Raw genomic sequence first — 20,434 nt, 5'->3', positions numbered from 1 at the left:
GGAGCAAAAGAGTTTCACACATTTTGATAGTTTTTTAATAATTTTGTGTAGAAATGAGTTAAACAATAGTAAGTTATGCATTAACTAAGATTTCTTTTAAATGCGAATAATATCAATAATTTATGAAAGTATGTAAAAATATATTTTTTTAATTGTATAAAATTACTTTATAAAACTCAGAAAAAATTCAAAAATAAAGGTGTTGAAAATTTTTAAACTATATTGAAGAGAATTTGATTATTTATTAATATATACAAAACAGAAATTTAATTAATGGTTTTAGATGGTACAAGCTCAATAACTATGAAAATAAAAGTACAAATTTTGAAAAATTAGTTTAACTCATATACATAATTTTTGCACTAATTGCTTTTTTAAACCTTTCAAAAAATGCCAAATCAAGATAAATGAAAAATAGATTTTTGGAAACATTTAGAATTAGTTGTAACTTATTTAATTCTAATAAGTTTTTTGTTTTTTATTTAACTTGAATGCTGAAAAATGATTTAAACCAATGTCCTGGAAAAAATTTTCTTTTATTTGTGGCGTTTATTTTTTAAAAAAATAAAATTTGTTAAGTTTACTTTAAAAATTTTTGCACATGAGAACAAAAAAACTCTGAAATGTTGCATAAAAAATATAGCTTGTATAAAAGCTTAATATATAGGCGTCCTTTAAAATTTTTATTTCTCAATTAGAGTATTAACCAAGATAAAAATCAAGCAAAAAACAAATGTGGCAAATATCTGCAAGTTTATTTAATGTACGTAATTATTACTATATGTATTACGTATCTCTTTTAGTAGTGTAAGTATTCTTAATCACTTTCATGCTTTGAATTTAAACAAGAAACAAAGATTGACATTAATTTTTAATTTACTTCACTTGTCATGCAATTTATTATGCAATATAAAAATAATGCAACTTTGATTATATTATATAAAACTATTTCTATTCTTATTTGTAATCTTATTTATATTCCTTATCTGATTATAGTCAAATTTAATTCCATAACTTATTACGAAATTATATTACTCAATCATTATTTAATGGCGTTTCTTATTTATTACCAAATGATATCCTTATCGTTGTAATCCTAATGCAATAATCTCACCATTTTTAAAAAGCTTTAAAACACAAACAAGAAACATTTAAAAAGAAAAAAGAAAATTACTTAAAAAACACATCATTTTTAGCTAAATCCATTAAGAAATCGCTAAAATATGTTCATTGTTATTAACTCAAAAAAACTAAATCCTCAAAATAATTGAAAAAGTGAAGCCCATAAAATTGGAGTATGATCGTAAGTATTTAAAGAAAAAAATCTCTCTGTATGAAAGCTAAATAGCAAAAGAAAAAATAAATAAAATAAGTGAAATCGCCCCAGAGAAAGCTTGAAGATTGGATAAATAAGTAAGCATAATCCCGTTAGGCCTTAGGTTAGTACATCACAAGCATTTTCTTTTTTATTTTAAAAGGTGAGTAACCTCGACCGCAGATGAGACTACCATACGTAGACCAATATCAAAAGGACATTCCGTATTTATTTCATCTTGTTCCAAATGCAGGGCTTGGAGTTTTTCGAAGGTGAACGACTACTTGCGTTTATCTAAATTTATTTATTTATTGACTAAGGTAGGGAGGGGATATATTATGGGTTCAACAAGGCCACGAAGGCTAACTTGAGTGACTATTATTCAATATTATATTCCAGAATTTGAATTGTATTTAATGCAAATTAACTGTCAAAGTAAAAATCATTCATATAGCCTTGATCCATTTTACAATTTTTTGAAGTGTGGTTTAAAATAGGAAAAAAGAAGAAAAATTTTGCAAAGCGGCTGATTTATTTTGTTTTGAAAGCTTTAAAACAAATATCTTGCTTTATATTGAGTTTAAAAGTGATTCGGCTTTGTTTATTATTACGATATACAGTCTAGATAATTCACATAAACAAGATATACTAAAGCATACCTAATTTAATAAAAATGAAAATAAAGTTTAAATTTTCTTAAAAATCACAAGTACGGGGAAATTATTTTCTTTTTAAATATATGCACTTCAAAAAAAATTATAATAAATTACAGAACACTGAATAAGACATAAATGTACCATTTTCTGTGCTGATAGACATGAAAATAAATATCAGAATAGGAATCTCTTAAGAGCATTAAGAATTGTGAATTTTACAATTACTAATAATGTTGAATATTTTTTTTCGATGATTTTTTTCATACCTTAAATTGAAATAGAATTTCCAAATCATGATTCAGATTTTTCTTCACTTCTTAATTACTAAGCACTGCCTTAATTAAAAGATTAAATAAACCAATGGTTTCCAAATAGTGTTCGCGGAACCGTAAGGTTTCGTGGAAAGTTCACTGGGGTTCGTAAGTTTATTTTAACTAATTTTTCAATCTGTAATTATGTTTTTATCCGTCCTATAATTTATTATTTATTGATTATTTCGGTCGATTATATGAAATTATTTAAATAAAATGCAAATTAAAAAGATAATTAAAAAAAATTGAAATATATATATATATATACATATCGAAATTTCAATATTTCGTTTTAACTCAGATTANTATATATATTAGTTTTTAATCAAATGTTTTTAACGATCTTAACTAAATTTAACAGAATCATAAAAAGACGGCAAAAAAAGGTAATTTCAACAATTTTATTTGTTTTAGTATTGAAAGTAATTGGAATTATGCTCTCTTAAATTATTTTGTATAAAATCTTTATATGAGGATATTCTTGTGTATCCTTTGGGAAATTTGTCACATCTTTCAACGCCGAATATTAATATCCCTATAGCATACCATCGACTGCCTTTATAAATCATCAATGGTCCACCTGATGCAGCCTGCAAAAAAAAATCATTACTATTCATTAAAATAACTTACACATTACAAATGATTGAAAGAGATATAACAAAAACATAGAATTGTAAATTTTAGCATTATAAAAATAAAAAATAATTTCAGATTGTCCAAAAAGCGTGGTTTTTTAAAAAGTTGAAACTCTTGAAACTCCATAAAATTTATAAATGCTGACTTTCTGAAACCACTAACGAATTTTTTTTTTTTACATTCCTAAAATTTGTCTTAAGCAAATCGTCATTTTATCGTCACAGTGTCAATGTTTCAATCGTCACAATGTCATTTTAAATACAATAACGTAAATATATTGCGCTGCTATCTATTTGCTAATGACCAAACTAAACAGCTCTATGTAATACATTTTTATTTCTTTGTTGTAAAGAAAAATTACCATGCACACAACAATTAAGTTTAATTCATAATTTACTATAAAATAAAAATATCAATATAATTATCATTTAATCCTTCGCCAGAGCCCAAACCAACTTTTTTTTCGATTAACAACTTGAACGGCATCTTTTGCATTCGCTTATAGCATTTAAGTAATGGCCTTTTCTCTTCATGGCCACTTACTATGTCATGAGAATATAACTTCTCTCTGTTTCTTTACCTGCTGTTAAGGAATATACCGTGAAAAAGACATAAAAAATGAAAAATTTATTTCTCCAGTGCTTTTTAAAAAGGCATAATAATTTCTCATTAGTTAACGAAATATGAAAGAAACTCACTCCACAATTTCCATCTCCTCCTTCGGGTAAACCTGCGCGGATAAAATCAAGAGTAATTCGTAACGGAAATGTGTTATCGATGCTGCTATTCTCTTTTTGTCGATTGAATAACATAGCTTGTTAGAAATGTTGGGTGATTAGGTTTAATGGGTTTATTTTTCTAGTAATTTTAATAACGCATAATAATTTTTCATTAGTTAACAAAATATGAAAGAAACTCACTCCACAATTTCCATGTCCGCCTTCGGGTAAACCTGCACGGATAAAATCTGGAGTAATTCGTAACGGAAATGTGCTATCGAAGCTGCTATTCTCTTTTTGTAGATTGAATAATATAGCTTGTTAGAAATGATGGGTAATTTGGTTTGGTTTAATGGGTTTTAATGCGTTTATTTTTCTAGTAATTTTAAAACTCATAATAATTTTTAATTAGTTAACAAAATATGAAAGAAATTCATTCCACAATTTATTTCTCCTCCTTCGGGTAAACCTGCACGGATAAAATCAGGAGTAATTTATAACGAAAATGTGCTATCGAAGCTGCTATTCTCTTTTTGTAGATTGAATAATATAGCTTGTTAGAAATGATGGGTAATTTGGTTTGGTTTAATGGGTTTATTTTTCTAGTAATTTTAAAATACATAATAATTTTTCTTTAGTTAACAAAATATGAAAAAAACTCACTCCACAATTTCTTTTTCCTCCATCGGGTGAACCTGCACAGATGAAATCAGGAGTAATTCCTAACGGAAAATTTTTGTCGAAAGGAGCTGCTATTCTCTTTTTGTAGATTGAATTACATAGCTTGTTGGAAATGATGGGTAATCCATGCTGCTCCCGAAGATAATTTGATGATGAAGTACCTTATAAATTGAAAAAAAAAAATTTTAATTGGAACGTTACAAGGCAATTTTTATGTTTAAATATAAAATTCACTACTTGTACTTAAAATCAAATGTGCAGCATGCAAAATTTTAAAAAAACGGACCCCCCTGATTAGCCCTTGATCTAATGATGGGATCTTCACGTTCCAGAACTTAATCTTAAAAGTTCAAAAGGGTGATCTGAAATATTCTAATTAATTCAATTCTATTTTGAAATTTATTAATTAAAATATGCTAATATAAGAATATTTTAACTTAGGAAATCAAATAGAAAAAAGGAATTCTTTCAAAAGGCGTACCTTTTTCCAACGGAATTGGATTTTAGATCCCCAAAATATGGGGTGCTGCCGCAATCTGGGAAATATGGTCCTAATAGTTCGGTCATGAGAGACATCCATAGTTTGAACAACTTAATGTAAATTTTATTTTTTGTGTATTTTTTCATATTTCGAGAACATTTTAAGCGAATTGAACATTTTTTGCATACAATTATAAAATTCCTTTATCCAAAAAGAATTTCATGCAAGAAATAACTTTTAGGAAATATTTAGTAAATAAAAATCATATTTTATTTAATAATAGTGTAGAAATGGAATAGTGTAAAAAATTGTAAGGTATAAAATTTTTACATGATTTTAAGAATTGTAATTTTACATGGCAAAATATAAACCTTGAAAAAAATCAGTCGAATAGTTCCTGATGAATCAAATTTTTAAAAACTCATATTTTAAAACTCGATTTTTTAGAACTATTTGACCAATTTCGCTCAAGTTTCGTATTTCACCGTGTAAATTTGCACTCTTTTAAATGACATCAAAAACTGTATACGTTACAATCAGAAATGTTTTCGACTATTATTAAATAAAATAATAAATAATAACAAATGTTTACCGAAAGTTAATTTTTGCATGAAATTATCTTTGGATAAACTAATTTATAAATGTGTGCAAAATTTTTTTAATTCGCTTTGAAGTGTGGAGAAATATACGCAAATAAAGTTAGCATTAAAGGTTCGAACTTTGAACCATTCCCTTGACCAAACTAGTGGGACCATATTTTCCAGATTGCCACCACCATTATATCTTAGAAATCAGAAATACAAATCTATAAAAAAAAACGGTATGTTCATTGGTTCAGAGAAAGTACGCTGTTGCGTCTTACCGATCAAAAGTTATTCAAAATGATTCGATTTACTTTTCCTTTTTTTGCGCACTGTACATAAAGTTAAAACCAATTAATGAATTTTTTTTATTTTGTTAATTTTTAATTTTAATTTTAATTTTAATTTTTAATTTTAATTTTTTCAATTTTAATTTTTAATTTTAATTTTTTCAATTTTAATTTTACAGTGNAATAATATAGCTTGTTAGAAATGATGGGTAATTTGGTTTGGTTTAATGGGTTTATTTTTCTAGTAATTTTAAAATACATAATAATTTTTCTTTAGTTAACAAAATATGAAAAAAACTCACTCCACAATTTCTTTTTCCTCCATCGGGTGAACCTGCACAGATGAAATCAGGAGTAATTCCTAACGGAAAATTTTTGTCGAAAGGAGCTGCTATTCTCTTTTTGTAGATTGAATTACATAGCTTGTTGGAAATGATGGGTAATCCATGCTGCTCCCGAAGATAATTTGATGATGAAGTACCTTATAAATTGAACAAAATTTTTTCAATTGGAACGCTACAAGGCATTTTTTATGTTTAAATATAAAATTCACTACTTGTACTTAAAATCAGATGTGCAGCACGCAAAATAATAAAAAAACGGACCCCCCTGATTAGCCCTTGATCTAATGATGGGATCTTCACGTTCTAGAACTCAATCTTAAAGGTTCAAAAGGGTGATCTGAAATATGCTAATTAATTCAATTCTATTTTGAAATTTATTAATTAAAATATGCTAATATAAGAATATTTTAAATTTTGAAATCAAGTACAAAAAAGGAATACTTTGAAGAGGCGTACCTTTTTCCAACGGAATTGGATTTTAGATCCCGGCAATCTGGGAAATATGGCCCTAATAGTTCGGTCAAGAGAGACATTCATAGTTTGAACAACTTAATGTAAATTTTATTTTTTGTGTATTTTATCATAGTTCGAGAACATTTTAAGCGAATTGAAAATTTTTTGCATGCAATTATAAAATTCCTTTATCCAAAAAGAATTTCATGCAAAAAATGACTTTTAAGAAATATTTAGTAAATAAAAATCACATTATATTTAATAATAGTGTAGAAATGGACTAGTGTAAGAAATTGTAAGGTCTAAAATTTTTACATGATCTTAAAAATTGTAATTTTACATGGCAAAATACAAAACTTGAAAAAAATTAGTCGAATAGTTCATGAGAAATCAAATTTTTAAAAACTCATATTTTAAAACTCGATTTTTCAAGAACTATTTGACCGATTTCGCTCAAGTTTCGTATTTCACCGTGTAAATTTGCACTCTTTTAAATGATATCAAAAACTGTATACGTTACAATCAGAAATGTTTTCGACTATTATTAAATAAAATAATAAATAATAACAAATGTTTACCGAAAGTTAATTTTTGCATGAAATTATCTTTGGATAAACTAATTTATAAATGTGTGCAAAATTTTTTTAATTCGCTTTGAAGTGTGGAGAAATATACGCAAATAAAGTTAGCATTAAAGGTTCGAACTTTGAACCATTCCCTTGACCAAACTAGTGGGACCATATTTTCCAGATTGCCACCACCATTATATCTTAGAAATCAGAAATACAAATCTATAAAAAAAAACGGTATGTTCATTGGTTCAGAGAAAGTACGCTGTTGCGTCTTACCGATCAAAAGTTATTCAAAATGATTCGATTTACTTTTCCTTTTTTTGCGCACTGTACATAAAGTTAAAACCAATTAATGAATTTTTTTTATTTTGTTAATTTTTAATTTTAATTTTAATTTTAATTTTTAATTTTAATTTTTTCAATTTTAATTTTTAATTTTAATTTTTTCAATTTTAATTTTAATTTTTTTTGTTAATTTTTAATTTTAATTTTTCTAAATTTAATTTTAATTTTTTATTTTAATTTTTTCTGTTAATTTTTAATTTTAGTTTCTTTTTTGTTAATTTTTAATTTTAATTTTTTTAAATTGAATTTTAATTTTTAATTTTAATTTTTTTTTGTTAATTTTTAATTTTAATTCTTTTAAAGTTAATTTTAATTTTTAATTTTAATTTTTTTTGTTAATTTTTAATTAATAGTCATAATTTACAAGACACCTTAAAATACACAAAAATATATGAACACGCTATATTTTTAATTCTTCCTGGATTTTAGATACCCTGAGCAACAATTTACTACACTGACTTAATTGAACCACAAGTTTAAAAGAGTGTATAAGTTACTGATTCTTCCAAACTCGTATTAACTCTTTCAAATAAAAATTATTGAAATCGGGACCTTTGATTGCCAGAGATAAGCCTTGTAAGGAGTTATTGTTTTGGAGATAACGAGAGTAAAGTAGCAGTCCTGATTAATATGATTTCTGGGCTAATTTTCAATATAAATATCCAATTCACTTTCATTAATGTTTTTTTTTTGTATTTGTGTGGGTATAATGAATTTATTAACACTCAACACAGTCCAATAAGTGCAAAACATTTAACGTGCACCTGCTGCGTGCGCAAACAACAAATTCTTGATTGATATCAAATAAACAGAGTAGATAAAGAACAGCATGACCATAGAAACTACTATACAACATTTCAAGTCCAGAACTTCAAACAATCTAATCATTCAACAAGTAAAACTATACTAAAAAACTGAAAAGGAATCTTATTCAGTTTCTTACAAAAGTCTGATGATGCATCCAGAATTATTTATTGTATTCAACATACTTTGGAAATGATGAATGCAAACTATAGCAGATTATAATTTTAACTCAAGACTTAAGAGTTAGTCTGTTTCTAGTTTTACTGTGAAACGCAATCTTTAGTTCAAAAATATTAGCTTACTTCAACATTCATGTCAATTCAAAAAAGAAATATGGGCATTATTATTTACTTGTTGGATTTTGAATGCTAATTTCCTATTTTTCTACAAACATATTAAATGATGAAATTTTGGCGTAGAAAGAAGTCTTAGTTACATTCTAATTTCACATAAACAAATAATCTTTCTTACATTGTTTAACAATACATATATAGCATCGTAATTGAAAAGAAAGAATTAAAACAACAACAACAACAAAATTTACTTGGACTTTCCATGGCCCAACCAGCAATAGTTGCCTTTGGACTTGTAAAATTCTTGAAAATAGAAAATGGTAGACATATGGGCATGACATTCTTTGTAGTGACTGGTCTATCCAAAGTAACTAAAGCTATGTCACTGTAAAAACGATTTAGTTGGTAACTTTCCGGCGTCAGTAATCTCTTCATATGATAAACGTCTCCCAGCCTTTGATCATTACTTCCAATTCTCAGAGAATAAAGCGTCACGCTACGAATGAAATAATCTTGTTTTATTCAGGTTCGATTTACAGTAAAACATTGATAGTAGATTTTATTCCTTTTCAGAACTAAATAAACAATAAATATTCCACTCACTAGCGTATCCTCAACATAGTATGTATGATATCCTTTCCATCTAACTTTTGCTTGTTAAAATAACAACTCAAAAATTAATCGATATACAGCTCTGTAACCTGAACCTTTATAGATAAAGGACTACGTGCATCGAAAATTTCATTAGTAATATGTAATATCTAGCAATATGCTTACTATTTATAAAATCGGATGAAAAATGAAGAGCTTAAACAAGGAGACTGCAAGTAAGAAAAACTACTTTTTTTACATTTCTTTTTCTAAATAGAAAAAATAGATGTACCGAGATTTTTTAACAATTGCTTGATGACGGTTGCTATGAAGATGCAAAAATGTGAGACAGTATTAAAATTTTATTAAAATTTGTGAAACTTAATAAAAATAAATTTTAATGTAATTAACAAGATTTGATGACACAAAATAATCTACATAAGTACAATACCTTAGTCAACGTACATTGGTTAAAACTATTCGAAGTTAAAGTTGTAGTGCATGCTCAAATAATCAGTGGAAATTTTAAAAAGCAAAATTGTAAAAGTTGCAATGATAACGGTGCAAAAAGAATTAGGTTTAAATTTCATTCCTATCTGTAAAATCAAAATCAAATCTGCGTGAATACAATAAAGCATTTTGAAATCTTTCAATTCAATATATGCTAATTTAGATAGAACAATTTGTTTATTGTTGAGAGAAAAAGTTGATTGCAGTAATCATGAGAGTTGGTTAGCAAAGTGAATAGTGGTGGTGTTATTTTTTTTTCTAAAAATTCTCTTCTTTAAAGTTCGAAACGTTTAATGTAAAGAAAAAGATAATAATAAGAGAAGCTTTTTAATGCAATACATCAGTGAATAACCCTGACGGCGGGCCGGTACCGGCCTATAAACCAAATGGTAAAGGGCCGCAAAAGAACATTAAATTATTTTCATTTTTTTTCTGTGGTGTACTGTATCTCTCGGGTTTGTGCGACTTTCTATGGACGAGAGGTAAACTGATGTGAGCTGATAGCCGTCACCTAAAGCCGTACCATACCGTGAATGTAACTGTATTCTATTCTGAAGGCACGTTTAAATGCAATCGCATTAAAATTATGAAATCTAAGTCATCTAAAATATAAACAGACAACGTCTGCCCAACCCTCAGAGAGGTGCAGAAAAATTATCAAACGTTGACCGGTCCGCGGCGATAAAAAGTCTGGAGAGTTAGCAATGCATGATAAGAACTTCTGTTCCTCGAATTTAACTCTTTGACGCAAAATTTCTATTGAACATATTTTTCATACTTTTTTCTTTTTTTTTGTACTAGATTATGTCAAAATAAATTAAAAATATTATATTCAGCATTTTAATATTTTATGCTTATAAAATACAGCATGAAACACCTGTGTCTTTTTCTGCGTTAAAGGTAAAATCTTCCAAACAATAATTTTTCAAATTTGCCCTTTTTGTAGTTATTTAGATCTAAAAGAAACAGTCATTCATCATGCAAATTTCCTTAATTTTAAAAATCAATTATTGATCAATTTCAGAATATGAATGAAGAAAAAAAATTCAAGGTACTTTTTTCCGATTTTATATTTCAGCTCCAAAAAAAAATTCCGAAAATCTGACATATTTTTTAGTAACTATTAGAGAGTTCTTTTATAATTAAATAATATATTTTTGCTTATAATTAGAGTGTCAGAATAAATATATATAAAAAGGACACCGGTGTTCCATACGCGTCAAAGGGTTAATAATTACTTATCCTGAATGTAATTCAAACATCCATCAATTTAAACAAAGTAAACTTTAAAGTCAAACTCAACTAATTCAACCAATAAAACTATTTATACTTTCTATCGTGAAAACAGTGAGCTGCAGTGAGAATGTGACTGTCGTCGATTAGAAAACCGTTGCACCAATAAATTTCAGTTCCATTTCTTTGAGCTTTTCTGATTGCAACCTGCAATTACATGTAAAACTTAAAATGCTATATAAATGCAGCTAAAAAATTCATACTGATAAAGACTAAAAAATAAAGTAAACTTTACAAACTCTTTAACATACTTCAACGATTCAAAAACTGTAACATTTTGAATGTACAGTGTGCAAAATGATAAACGAACCACGCTAAATAACATTTGATCTAATAAACGAATCTTCAAGATCTAGGACACAATCTTGAGTGCTTAAAGGGAGACTTCGAATATGCTAATAATTAGTGGATGAGATATTTTAAGTTACGAAATCAATCACAAAAACATACTTTCTCTAAATAAACATAGATTTTTTTAGACAGATTCGGATTTCTGACCTTCAAAATATACGGGGTAGCCGTAATTCCGAAAATATAGTCCTATAGTTTTGTCTGGAAAGCTGTCCAGAGTTTGGATTTCTGAAAGTTAATGACACTTTTTGCGTATTTCTGCATATCTCGAGAAATTTTTAAGCGACTCTAGAGCTTTTTACTCACAGTTATAAAATTCATTTATCCAACGATAATGCCATGTAAAAATAATTTTTAACATTTATTTATTATTATTTTGTTTAACAGTAGTCGGAAAATTGAGAATTGTTGAAATTTTGAATTGCATACAATTTTTTATATCATTTCAAAGAATGCAATTTTGCAAGACACATCACAAAATTTGATCAAAATTGTTCGAACAGAAGAAAACTCGAATTTTAAAAAATTCGTATTTCTAAAATTCAATTTCTCTGAAACTACACCTAAAATTTACTTCACATTTTGTATTTTGCCAGGTAAAACTACATTCTTTAAAATGAAGAAAAAATTTTTATACCTTACAATTCAAAATTTTTTCGACTATTATTAAGTAAAATATTTAAAAAAAATAATATATATTTACTAAAAGTTATTTTTTGCTAGGAATTATCTTTGTATAGACGAATTTTATAATTGTGTGTAAAATTTTTTCAACTCGCTTAAAAAGTATGGAGAAACACGCAAATAAAGTTGGGTTTCAGAAATTTGAATCCGTCGAAAATAAGGTATAATTATTCAGAGAGAAGTATGCTTTGTGTATTATTTCGTAACTTACAATATCGTCTGCACTAATTAATTAGCATATTTGTGGGGAACCTTTCCAACCCATTAAGATTGATTCCAAGAATCTAAAAATCCGATAATTATATCAAAAGTCATTCGGGTGGTCTGTTTATTTTCTTGAACACTGTACAATGTACCAGAAAAACGGTAACTTGTTGTAAAATTCGTTTATCTAAAGATAAATTGAGCAAAAACTAATTTTCAATACTTTTTACTATTTTTTATTAACAGTCGAAAAAACTTTGAACTGTATGGTATACATATTTTAAAGAATATAATTTTAAATGACAAAATACGAAATATGAAAAGTTTAGAAATTTGATAACTCAAAAACTATTTAACCGAATGAGCTCGAATTTCATTTTGCCATTTAAATATTATGTAAAAATTAACATACCTAACAAGTCAAAATTTCTTTTGAATATTGTTAAATCAAATATAATGTTACTAATATGATATTTATTTATAATATTTATTAATTAATATTTTTTTCTTTATCTTTGGATAGAATATTTTATAATTAAGTGCAAAAATGTTTCGATTCGTTTAAAAAGTTCTCGACATAAGGCAAAACACACCAAAAGTATAATTCGCATTAATGGGTCAAAAGTATAATTCGCATTAATGGTCGCATTACCACTCTACTAGCCAAATTATTGGGACCTCATTTTTTAGATTGCTTCTCCACCTGTCTATTTTTAAAGTCAAAAATCCCAATCCGTTGGGGAAAAAAGAGTATGCTTATTTCAGCACTTTGTCTGAAAGTACTTTTAAATTAGTAAATAGTCTGTACTAATTACCTAGCATAAAGGTGAAGCTCTCGAACTATTAAAATTGAGTCTTAGCAAGTGAAAATCGGAGCACTGGTTCAAAATTTATTCAAGGTTTTCTGTTTTTCTTTCACACACTTTAAAATTTATTTCTTAATAAGTAAAATACGAGAAAAGTAGATTCTTAGTAGGTGAAAATTCGTACATTAGTTCAATAGTTATTCAAGGTTGTTGTTTTTTTTCACTCACTTCAAAATTCAGTTCTTCGTAAATGCGTAGTAAAATGCATCATTAGATTAAAAAACCAATTTTAGACTTAATAAAGTTAGATCGCTTTTTTAACAGTAAAGGTGATGTAGTACTACTAACTATAATATAAAATTATTAATATACGACCAGTTTTTCTCTGTATAATTTGCCCAGTCTATATCTGTCTCTGTTATTAGTTCAATTTTTCTCCGTCTAAACTTCTCACATTCACGCTACTGTTATTTTATTATTACATTTTTCATATTTTTCAATCATATGTTCAGAAGGATCTTACCATCCAAGGCCAATTTCCTGGTCTTTCTTTTGACCCTGGAGTTGCATAAGATTTCCCACACTCTGAAAAGTTTAAAAATTGTTATGTAAGCATATTTTATAATTAAAAAAAAGTAAGAATGCATATTTTTTTTATATCTGTCGTTAATCCCTTTTATACTGAGCCTTCCAATGAGGAGACCCAGGTCTCAATCCAGGAGATACTGATCAATACATATTCAACGCGTTTTCGACTAGCATCAACAAAGCCCGTCTCGTCTCATGTTACTACCAGTGCTTAGTGAAATTGACTCGTACCAACATTCTGTATAAACTGTATTGCCCACACTCTTCCAAATTTTGTGTTGCAGAACTCCGAAATATGTGTAAATGAACAATTTATTTCAAAAGAACGCGAAATCAAGCAATCATATACATAATAATTTATACAATTAAATCTAATCGCCAATACGGGTGAATGATTACACCAAACTCGTAGGCATTCACTCCATTCATAAATTAAATTTCCCTTGCGAAAATCCCAACTTTTGCTTTTATAACGAAATCGTCAGACATTAACGGTACAGTATTTATAATTGAGCACGAGATAGTGTGAGTTAGTAGCCATTTTGTGCAGTTCTATACATACTACAGAAGTTCGTTATGACAAAAGGTTTCTGTTTTCTCAGTTGCGTAATAAAGGTAATACCGTTTTCATATATATATATATATGTAAACTCTAAGATATAATTTGTATTAGAAGAATTTATAACATTTAGTTTCTATCCAATTATCTTCCATTAAGCCTAGTTCAAATGTGTCTTAATACTCTCACGTGCTGTTCGTACATTTTTTTTAAAAATTTGTATAAAATTATGCTATCCACATCTTTTAATATAAAACATGAAAAAGTTAAACGTTTGTATTAAAAGTGATTCTAAATTTAAGTGTTACTGAACACAAAATATGGTGGCAACTACATTACATTTAGTAAACAAAACTATTTCTACTGTTTCATTAAACTAAGAACTGTCCTTAGTGTTTGATTACACCAATAATTATCCTTGGCGTTCGATTACACAAATAACTAACTTTGGTGCTAAAATAATACAACCATTTTTGATGTTAAGACACACTAAATTTTTACCGTGTATAGCTAAGTTTACCCAAAGATAGGTAGATCAAGGATTTGAATTTCCTTATCGTCGAGTAAAAGGGCTTTTCGCGGTTTTCCGCTCCCCGTAACACAAATGCTGGTAATTCCCAGAAGAAAGTCCTCTATGAAGGCCCCTTGATTTCAGTTAAATGTAAGAGATAAATATCTTTAAAATATTGTCCTCATTAACCATTGCATTTTCAAAGTTATAATAATAATATATTTTAAATGAGGTTTTACCAATGTGTGAAACTACAAATTTAAATACTTCAATTGGCTCTAGTGGCTCATACGTACAATTCAAAATACTTCAATTACGCTTTACCTTGTATTAGTTTGATTGGTATCACCATAGTTGAAGTTGTCGTTGAAGGTGTTGTATTTGGAGAGATATCTATTTTCGTGTTTGGACCTTTTCTCGGATTAACACAGCAGACACCCATATCCCATTTAGAATAACCTTCATAAAAACAGGATAAATGAAATTGTTCTCTAGGCAATCTTGATGGCGGGCATCTATACCAAGCTAAGCACGTGGTGTCTCTTTTGCACAGCTGCATTTCACCTTGATCATGCCTTTTTTCCGAACCACTGTTCCAAAGTAAAGCTCCTATATAGAAAAGAAATTATAATAGAGTGTGTGCTTTATAATATACTAGGAAGCTTCGCCCCCTACTCGCTGGCGCTCGCCAACCCCGAAACTGCTTTCGCAGTTCATTTCGGATTGCTTCGCAATCCAATGCTCGCTATGCTCGCTCATTGGATACGTTCTTAACGTCTAGCTTATGTATACTTTTTTGAATACTGAAGTTTCGAAAACTTTTCACTGTAGAAAATTCTGAACCTGTACATTTCAATATTAATTTGAAATTGCAATTGTTAATTTGGGCATTTGGCGATACAACACTTATAGAATTGAAGGATTTGTTGCGTCAAGCGCTCAGGTATTATAATTTTCATCTAGTTGCGCTTCTATGTCATTTTGATTTATGTAGCNTCCACGGAGGAGATGTAATAGTCAACGGAGGAGACATTTTATGTTATAAAATATAAAATGTCAATGAAGACTAATTTTTTAATTATTGGGTACAACTGATATGAGTTTAACATTAATAAGTAAATAATAAAATATTTCATTATTAGAGATAGAGCTACTTCCCATTAATCATGCTGCTATGAAAGGAAACATCCATTTTTAATCTAAGTGTACAATTTTTTAAGCAAATCTTACTGAATATTAATAAATTAAAATGTAAAGACTATTGAAATAAAATTTCAAACTCCACACGAAAGTTGAGTGTTAAGGGTACTCTTTTATGAACATTTTATGCAAGTTAAACATACTGTCATCCAAATAACGTTTTTGTTTTTTCTCTGTTCTTCTTATTATTGTTTCTTTTTTCCCTGGGCAAAAACGGCTTGCTCTATCAATTTCTAGAAATTTAGGTACATTTAATCTCGATTTTCCTGTTAAATCTTTTTCTGATACAGATTTTAAAGTTCCTTGTTCCTTTTTTTTTTTACTTTCTTCAAACAATATAGGGTTTTCTTTTAATTTCTGTCTAGCTTGTCTCATACTAAGTTTTTTCTGTTCCCTTCTCTTTCACATTTGAACATTTGATTGCTTTCTTTTTTTACATTTTGGTTTTACCATTTTTTTCCTAAAATTTGAAAAGAAAAAATATGTTAAACATCACGGAAATTATTTAGAAAAATTGCCAATATTTACTTCTCATATAAGAAAAAGTTAAACTTAATTGTTCTTGTTTAAAAATACAAACAAATTAACATATTTGTTCAATTTTAAAAATATCAATTAAGAGAAAATAGTTTTTTAATTATTAAAATTGTATTATGGTTATCTAACGCATTGTCTCTTCCATTGACTGTGTCTTCTCCTCCGTGGACTTGTTATGTCCACGGAGGAGACAAAAGTTCTAGAATTTTACTGATTTTTAATTTTAAAGTTGCAAAAATGGGGCAGTTCTTTTTATTCAATATACTATTTTTGCAATCTGAAATTCCTCTATCAAAAATAAAATAATTTTCTCTTACCTTCTTTATGATGTCCACGGAGTATATGGTGAGAACTTTGCCAAACCCCAGTTGAACACAACAATCCAAAACTGACACCAAAGAGAACAGAAACAACTGATAGTTAACATTAGAAAATGGAATGGTTACCTTTCCCAGCAGCTGTCTTACAGGGATTTCGCATATGCTGCCCTTCATGGCATATTTACCAGCTATATTAATTGTCCACGGAGGGAGACTTCATTTTTGATGGACAAAGTTTACTAGTCATTTATTTTATAAAAATATTTGTTTTCTTTTTTTAAATATTAATTCAAGAAGCCAGGAAAATGACAACACAAAAACCTACTCACCTTGAAAAAATTTTTGAAATAGATTTTGAACCAGAAAATTGGTTCTTTATTCATGCAACAAGACATGTTAATATAGAAGGGTGTCTAATCAATCTATTAACATAAGATATTGATTGCTGGCTCTATCTATTTTGGTTATAAGCCTCTAAATAAAATTAGCCAGGAAATGACAAATTTTCTTGGGATGAACAAATTATTGACAGAAAAAATTATTTTAAGCGAAGATTTTGTAAAAAATATCCTCTGCGTGTATTCTAGAAATGCTTACACTGGTTGAGATTAAAAAGAAAATTGAAATTGAAAAGTTTATGGGAAGTTTTGAAGCTAGTTATTATAGGAAACATTGTTTGGGACATACCAGGAAAATGACATTTTGAAGTTCATTTAAATTTTTTAACTATACAAAACAGTCAATGCTAGTGCAAAGTCATTTTAAAAGGCTAACAGCAATGCTATTTATTAATTTTTTTAAAGAAAAGTTATTTTAGTATTATAGTATTAGATCTTGGAGCAAGGGACAGTGAATTGTCATATTTCGTGAGATATGTATATATATATATATATATATATGTATTTTAACGTTTATAGCTTCAGATGTATATATATGTAAACATTTATGACCTCTCTTTTGACAAGAATTTGACAAATATATTACTGAAATAAAAATTTAATATTACAAGAATATAAAATATGGATATTCTTTGAATTTTAATATGAGTTCTATATACGTGCAGCTTAGACCCAGCTTACATAATATAACGTCACGTAAACATAATAAAACTCAAGTTCTTAATTTGTTTTTGTAAATTCACTTTATTACAACTTAAAACATAACCCAAAGTTCCGTCCTGTTAATCCTATAAAATTTATTGTCGCCAACGCGCACCACTGTTTAGTTTATCAAATTAATTACTTAGTTTTTGGTGTTTATAAATTAAAATTTATCTTTTGATTTTTTGTCTAAATCTTTGTTACTATGTGTCGTTATTATTACGAAAATAAATTGCGTAATGAGATACGTAACAAATTTTTCACAAATAAATAATCAAATTTTTACATTCGAAAAATTATAAAATATAATTAATTTCAAAATCCGAAGAAAAAAAAGAAGAAAGTAAAAGGCTATATACTCAAAGCTTCATTGCAAGTTTTAATGTTAAGTAGAGAAAAAAACTAATCATAATATATGAACAAACTATTGTATCAAAACTTTTAATTTTAAATTATAAAATTATTAAATAATGAGGCTTTAATTTTTCTCCTTTTAAAAAGGCAATAAAAAAGACAGAATTACTTAAAAAAAGAAAAGATTTATATAAAAAAAACAGGACAAAATATATCTCAAATACCAGAATTAAAAAACTAATATTTAATAAAATTATGAACGAATAAACAGCATCAAATATATTTTACTTTACTTCGAAAGAACTAAAAAACATAACCACTTACTTCCTGAAAATACACCAACTACTACTTCTGAAACAATTAAAGTAACAAATAATTTCATTGAAAATAAAAGTAACTATATTCTTTTTTACATTAAGTACTCAATGATGAATTGAGTCTCTGTTCTCCCTGTAAAGGATTTCCTATAATTTCGGAGAAGCGAAGCATCCTTTTTCCTGCTTCAGAAATATTTATAATCTTCTCCATTAAGAAGCTATATAAATGAAAGGGAAGGGGTGAAAAAATATTGTATATTTAACTATGTAGACTAAATTACAAATAAAATGTATGTCAAAAATTGGTTTTATTGGAAAGGAAAGAAACAGAAGGGGAGAACAAAATTTATTTTTTAAAAATTAATTAAACTATATTCATGAAATTGATTACTCACATTTAATTTCTGGAAAAGATGAACAAAAAAACACTCCTCCTCAAATTTTATTCTATTTTAATTGTAATCTGCCAAAGAAGTGAGAGTAAATAAAAAGAAGGAAAGTAAGGGCTTGTTTGGTTATTTAAAAAATATTGCCGTGTCCTGGATTCGAACCTGGGTTATTGCGGCCACCGCGCTATGTACTAACCACTATACGATCAACAAACACGGTAATATAAGTCTTTAAACTCATTTAATTTCTTTAAAAAAAAATTCTTTCTTTTGGCTAAATAGAGCGACAGCCTTTATTTAGTATTAAAGCTGCAGCCTTTATTTAGTAAAGTTTTTATACTCAAGTCCTATTTATAGATGGCAGCACTTCAACATTATATTCATTTCAATTATATTTTACTTTTTTGCTCATGTTTTGCAACCTTGTCTACTTATTATAGAAAAAAACTATGTGACTGTAGCTTCTCGCCACTTTTGGGAAATAATTAACAGTCTTTTTCACATTAAGAGTATAATGGTTCATTAAAAATAATGTATATTAAGTCAGGTTACACCTATTGGTAAACAAAATCTTAACACCATATCATGATCTATTAGATTAACAACGTCTGCTATATCGATCAATATTTCTACTTAATCGCCATTAAACAATTAAGCTATATCAAATAAGATATAATGACGAATAAGTTAAAATAAATTTATTGCTTTATAAAATTTTAGTTCACATGTTTGTTGTTAGATAGCAGCACCATAAACTAACCCCAATTATTTCCAAAGAGGAAGAATTTATATTCAAGAGTATTTTCGAATTATTAGTTCATTAATGACATATATATACATAATTTTAAAATTTAGATCAAAAAATAATGGAGCGATTTAGGTGATAAAAACTGAATAATTCAAATTTAAAAAATCATTTTATAATGATATAAAAATAGGTGTAAAGAAATTCTATCATCAAATAATCTTTTATTTTTAATTTATTTATTACACATTTATCTGTGCTTTTAAACACACATCTAAATGTTATTAATTTGAAAACAAATGAAAAAAAAATCATTTTTATAAATAACTTTATTATTTTAAGAATTATATTAAATAAATATTGTTAAGAAATTATGAATCTTCTTGCTATAAATGTTTAATTTAAATATATCCATTACTGAAATTTATAAATATTAGGAATATTAGGATTTTAAAGGCGTAAAATAGGGAGGAAAATTACTAAAAAAGTAATAAGAATATAGATGAATTTGCAAAAAAAAAAAAATACATTAATTGCCTACTTGCCTATTATGCTAATTTATGTCCATCCTTTTAATTTATTTTCAGAAATATATTTAGAGACATATTTAAAAATATATTTAGATGCAACAGTCTATTTAAAAATATATTTAGATAAAACAGTCAAAGAGTTGATGCTATTATTATTTTGTTAGAATTTTTAGTTTAAAAAAATCGACGAAAACCATGAGGTATAAAATTACTCTTCTCTTCCTTTAAATTTTTGTATTAATAATTTTGCTGTTGTTATTTTATTTTTATTATAATTACGTAGTGCTATCTTAAAAAGTATAGTGCAAATTGTTTTATTTTAATGTAATTTATAACATTATTTTGGATTTCCAACCTTTATTTC

General features: G+C 27.2%; 1 protein-coding gene across 1 annotated transcript; it reads right to left on the bottom strand.

The window, feature by feature from the left end:
- Positions 1 to 2,668: 2,668 nt before the first annotated feature.
- LOC107454700 (venom protease) lies at positions 2,669 to 18,624 on the bottom strand. Its single transcript, XM_071183341.1, has 7 exons — positions 18,414 to 18,624; positions 14,903 to 15,187; positions 13,444 to 13,505; positions 10,913 to 11,022; positions 8,733 to 8,977; positions 4,301 to 4,479; positions 2,669 to 2,872 (listed from the first exon to the last, which is right to left on the bottom strand). The coding sequence occupies exons 1-7, from the start codon at positions 18,469 to 18,471 to the stop codon at positions 2,693 to 2,695; spliced, it is 1,119 nt and encodes a 372-aa protein (XP_071039442.1). The 5' UTR covers positions 18,472 to 18,624; the 3' UTR covers positions 2,669 to 2,692.
- Positions 18,625 to 20,434: the final 1,810 nt, after the last annotated feature.

The sequence above is a fragment of the Parasteatoda tepidariorum genome, chromosome 7, assembly GCF_043381705.1.
Source record: "Parasteatoda tepidariorum isolate YZ-2023 chromosome 7, CAS_Ptep_4.0, whole genome shotgun sequence".
Classification (NCBI taxonomy): Eukaryota; Metazoa; Arthropoda; class Arachnida; order Araneae; family Theridiidae; genus Parasteatoda; species Parasteatoda tepidariorum.
Note: the sequence above shows the minus strand (reverse complement) of the source record. Positions and strands in the feature narration are given on the sequence as shown.

Coding starts and splice junctions, on each gene's coding strand:
- LOC107454700 (XM_071183341.1), bottom strand. CDS start 18,471: ATGAAATTATTTGTTACTTTAATTGTTTCAGAAGTAGTAGTTGGTGTA. Junction 15,188..18,413: donor AGTTGGTGTATTTTCAGGAA/GTAAGTGGTTAT, acceptor TTTTCTATATAG/GAGCTTTACTTTGGAACAGT. Junction 8,978..10,912: donor CACTGTTTTCACGATAGAAA/GTATAAATAGTT, acceptor TTTCATTCGTAG/CGTGACGCTTTATTCTCTGA.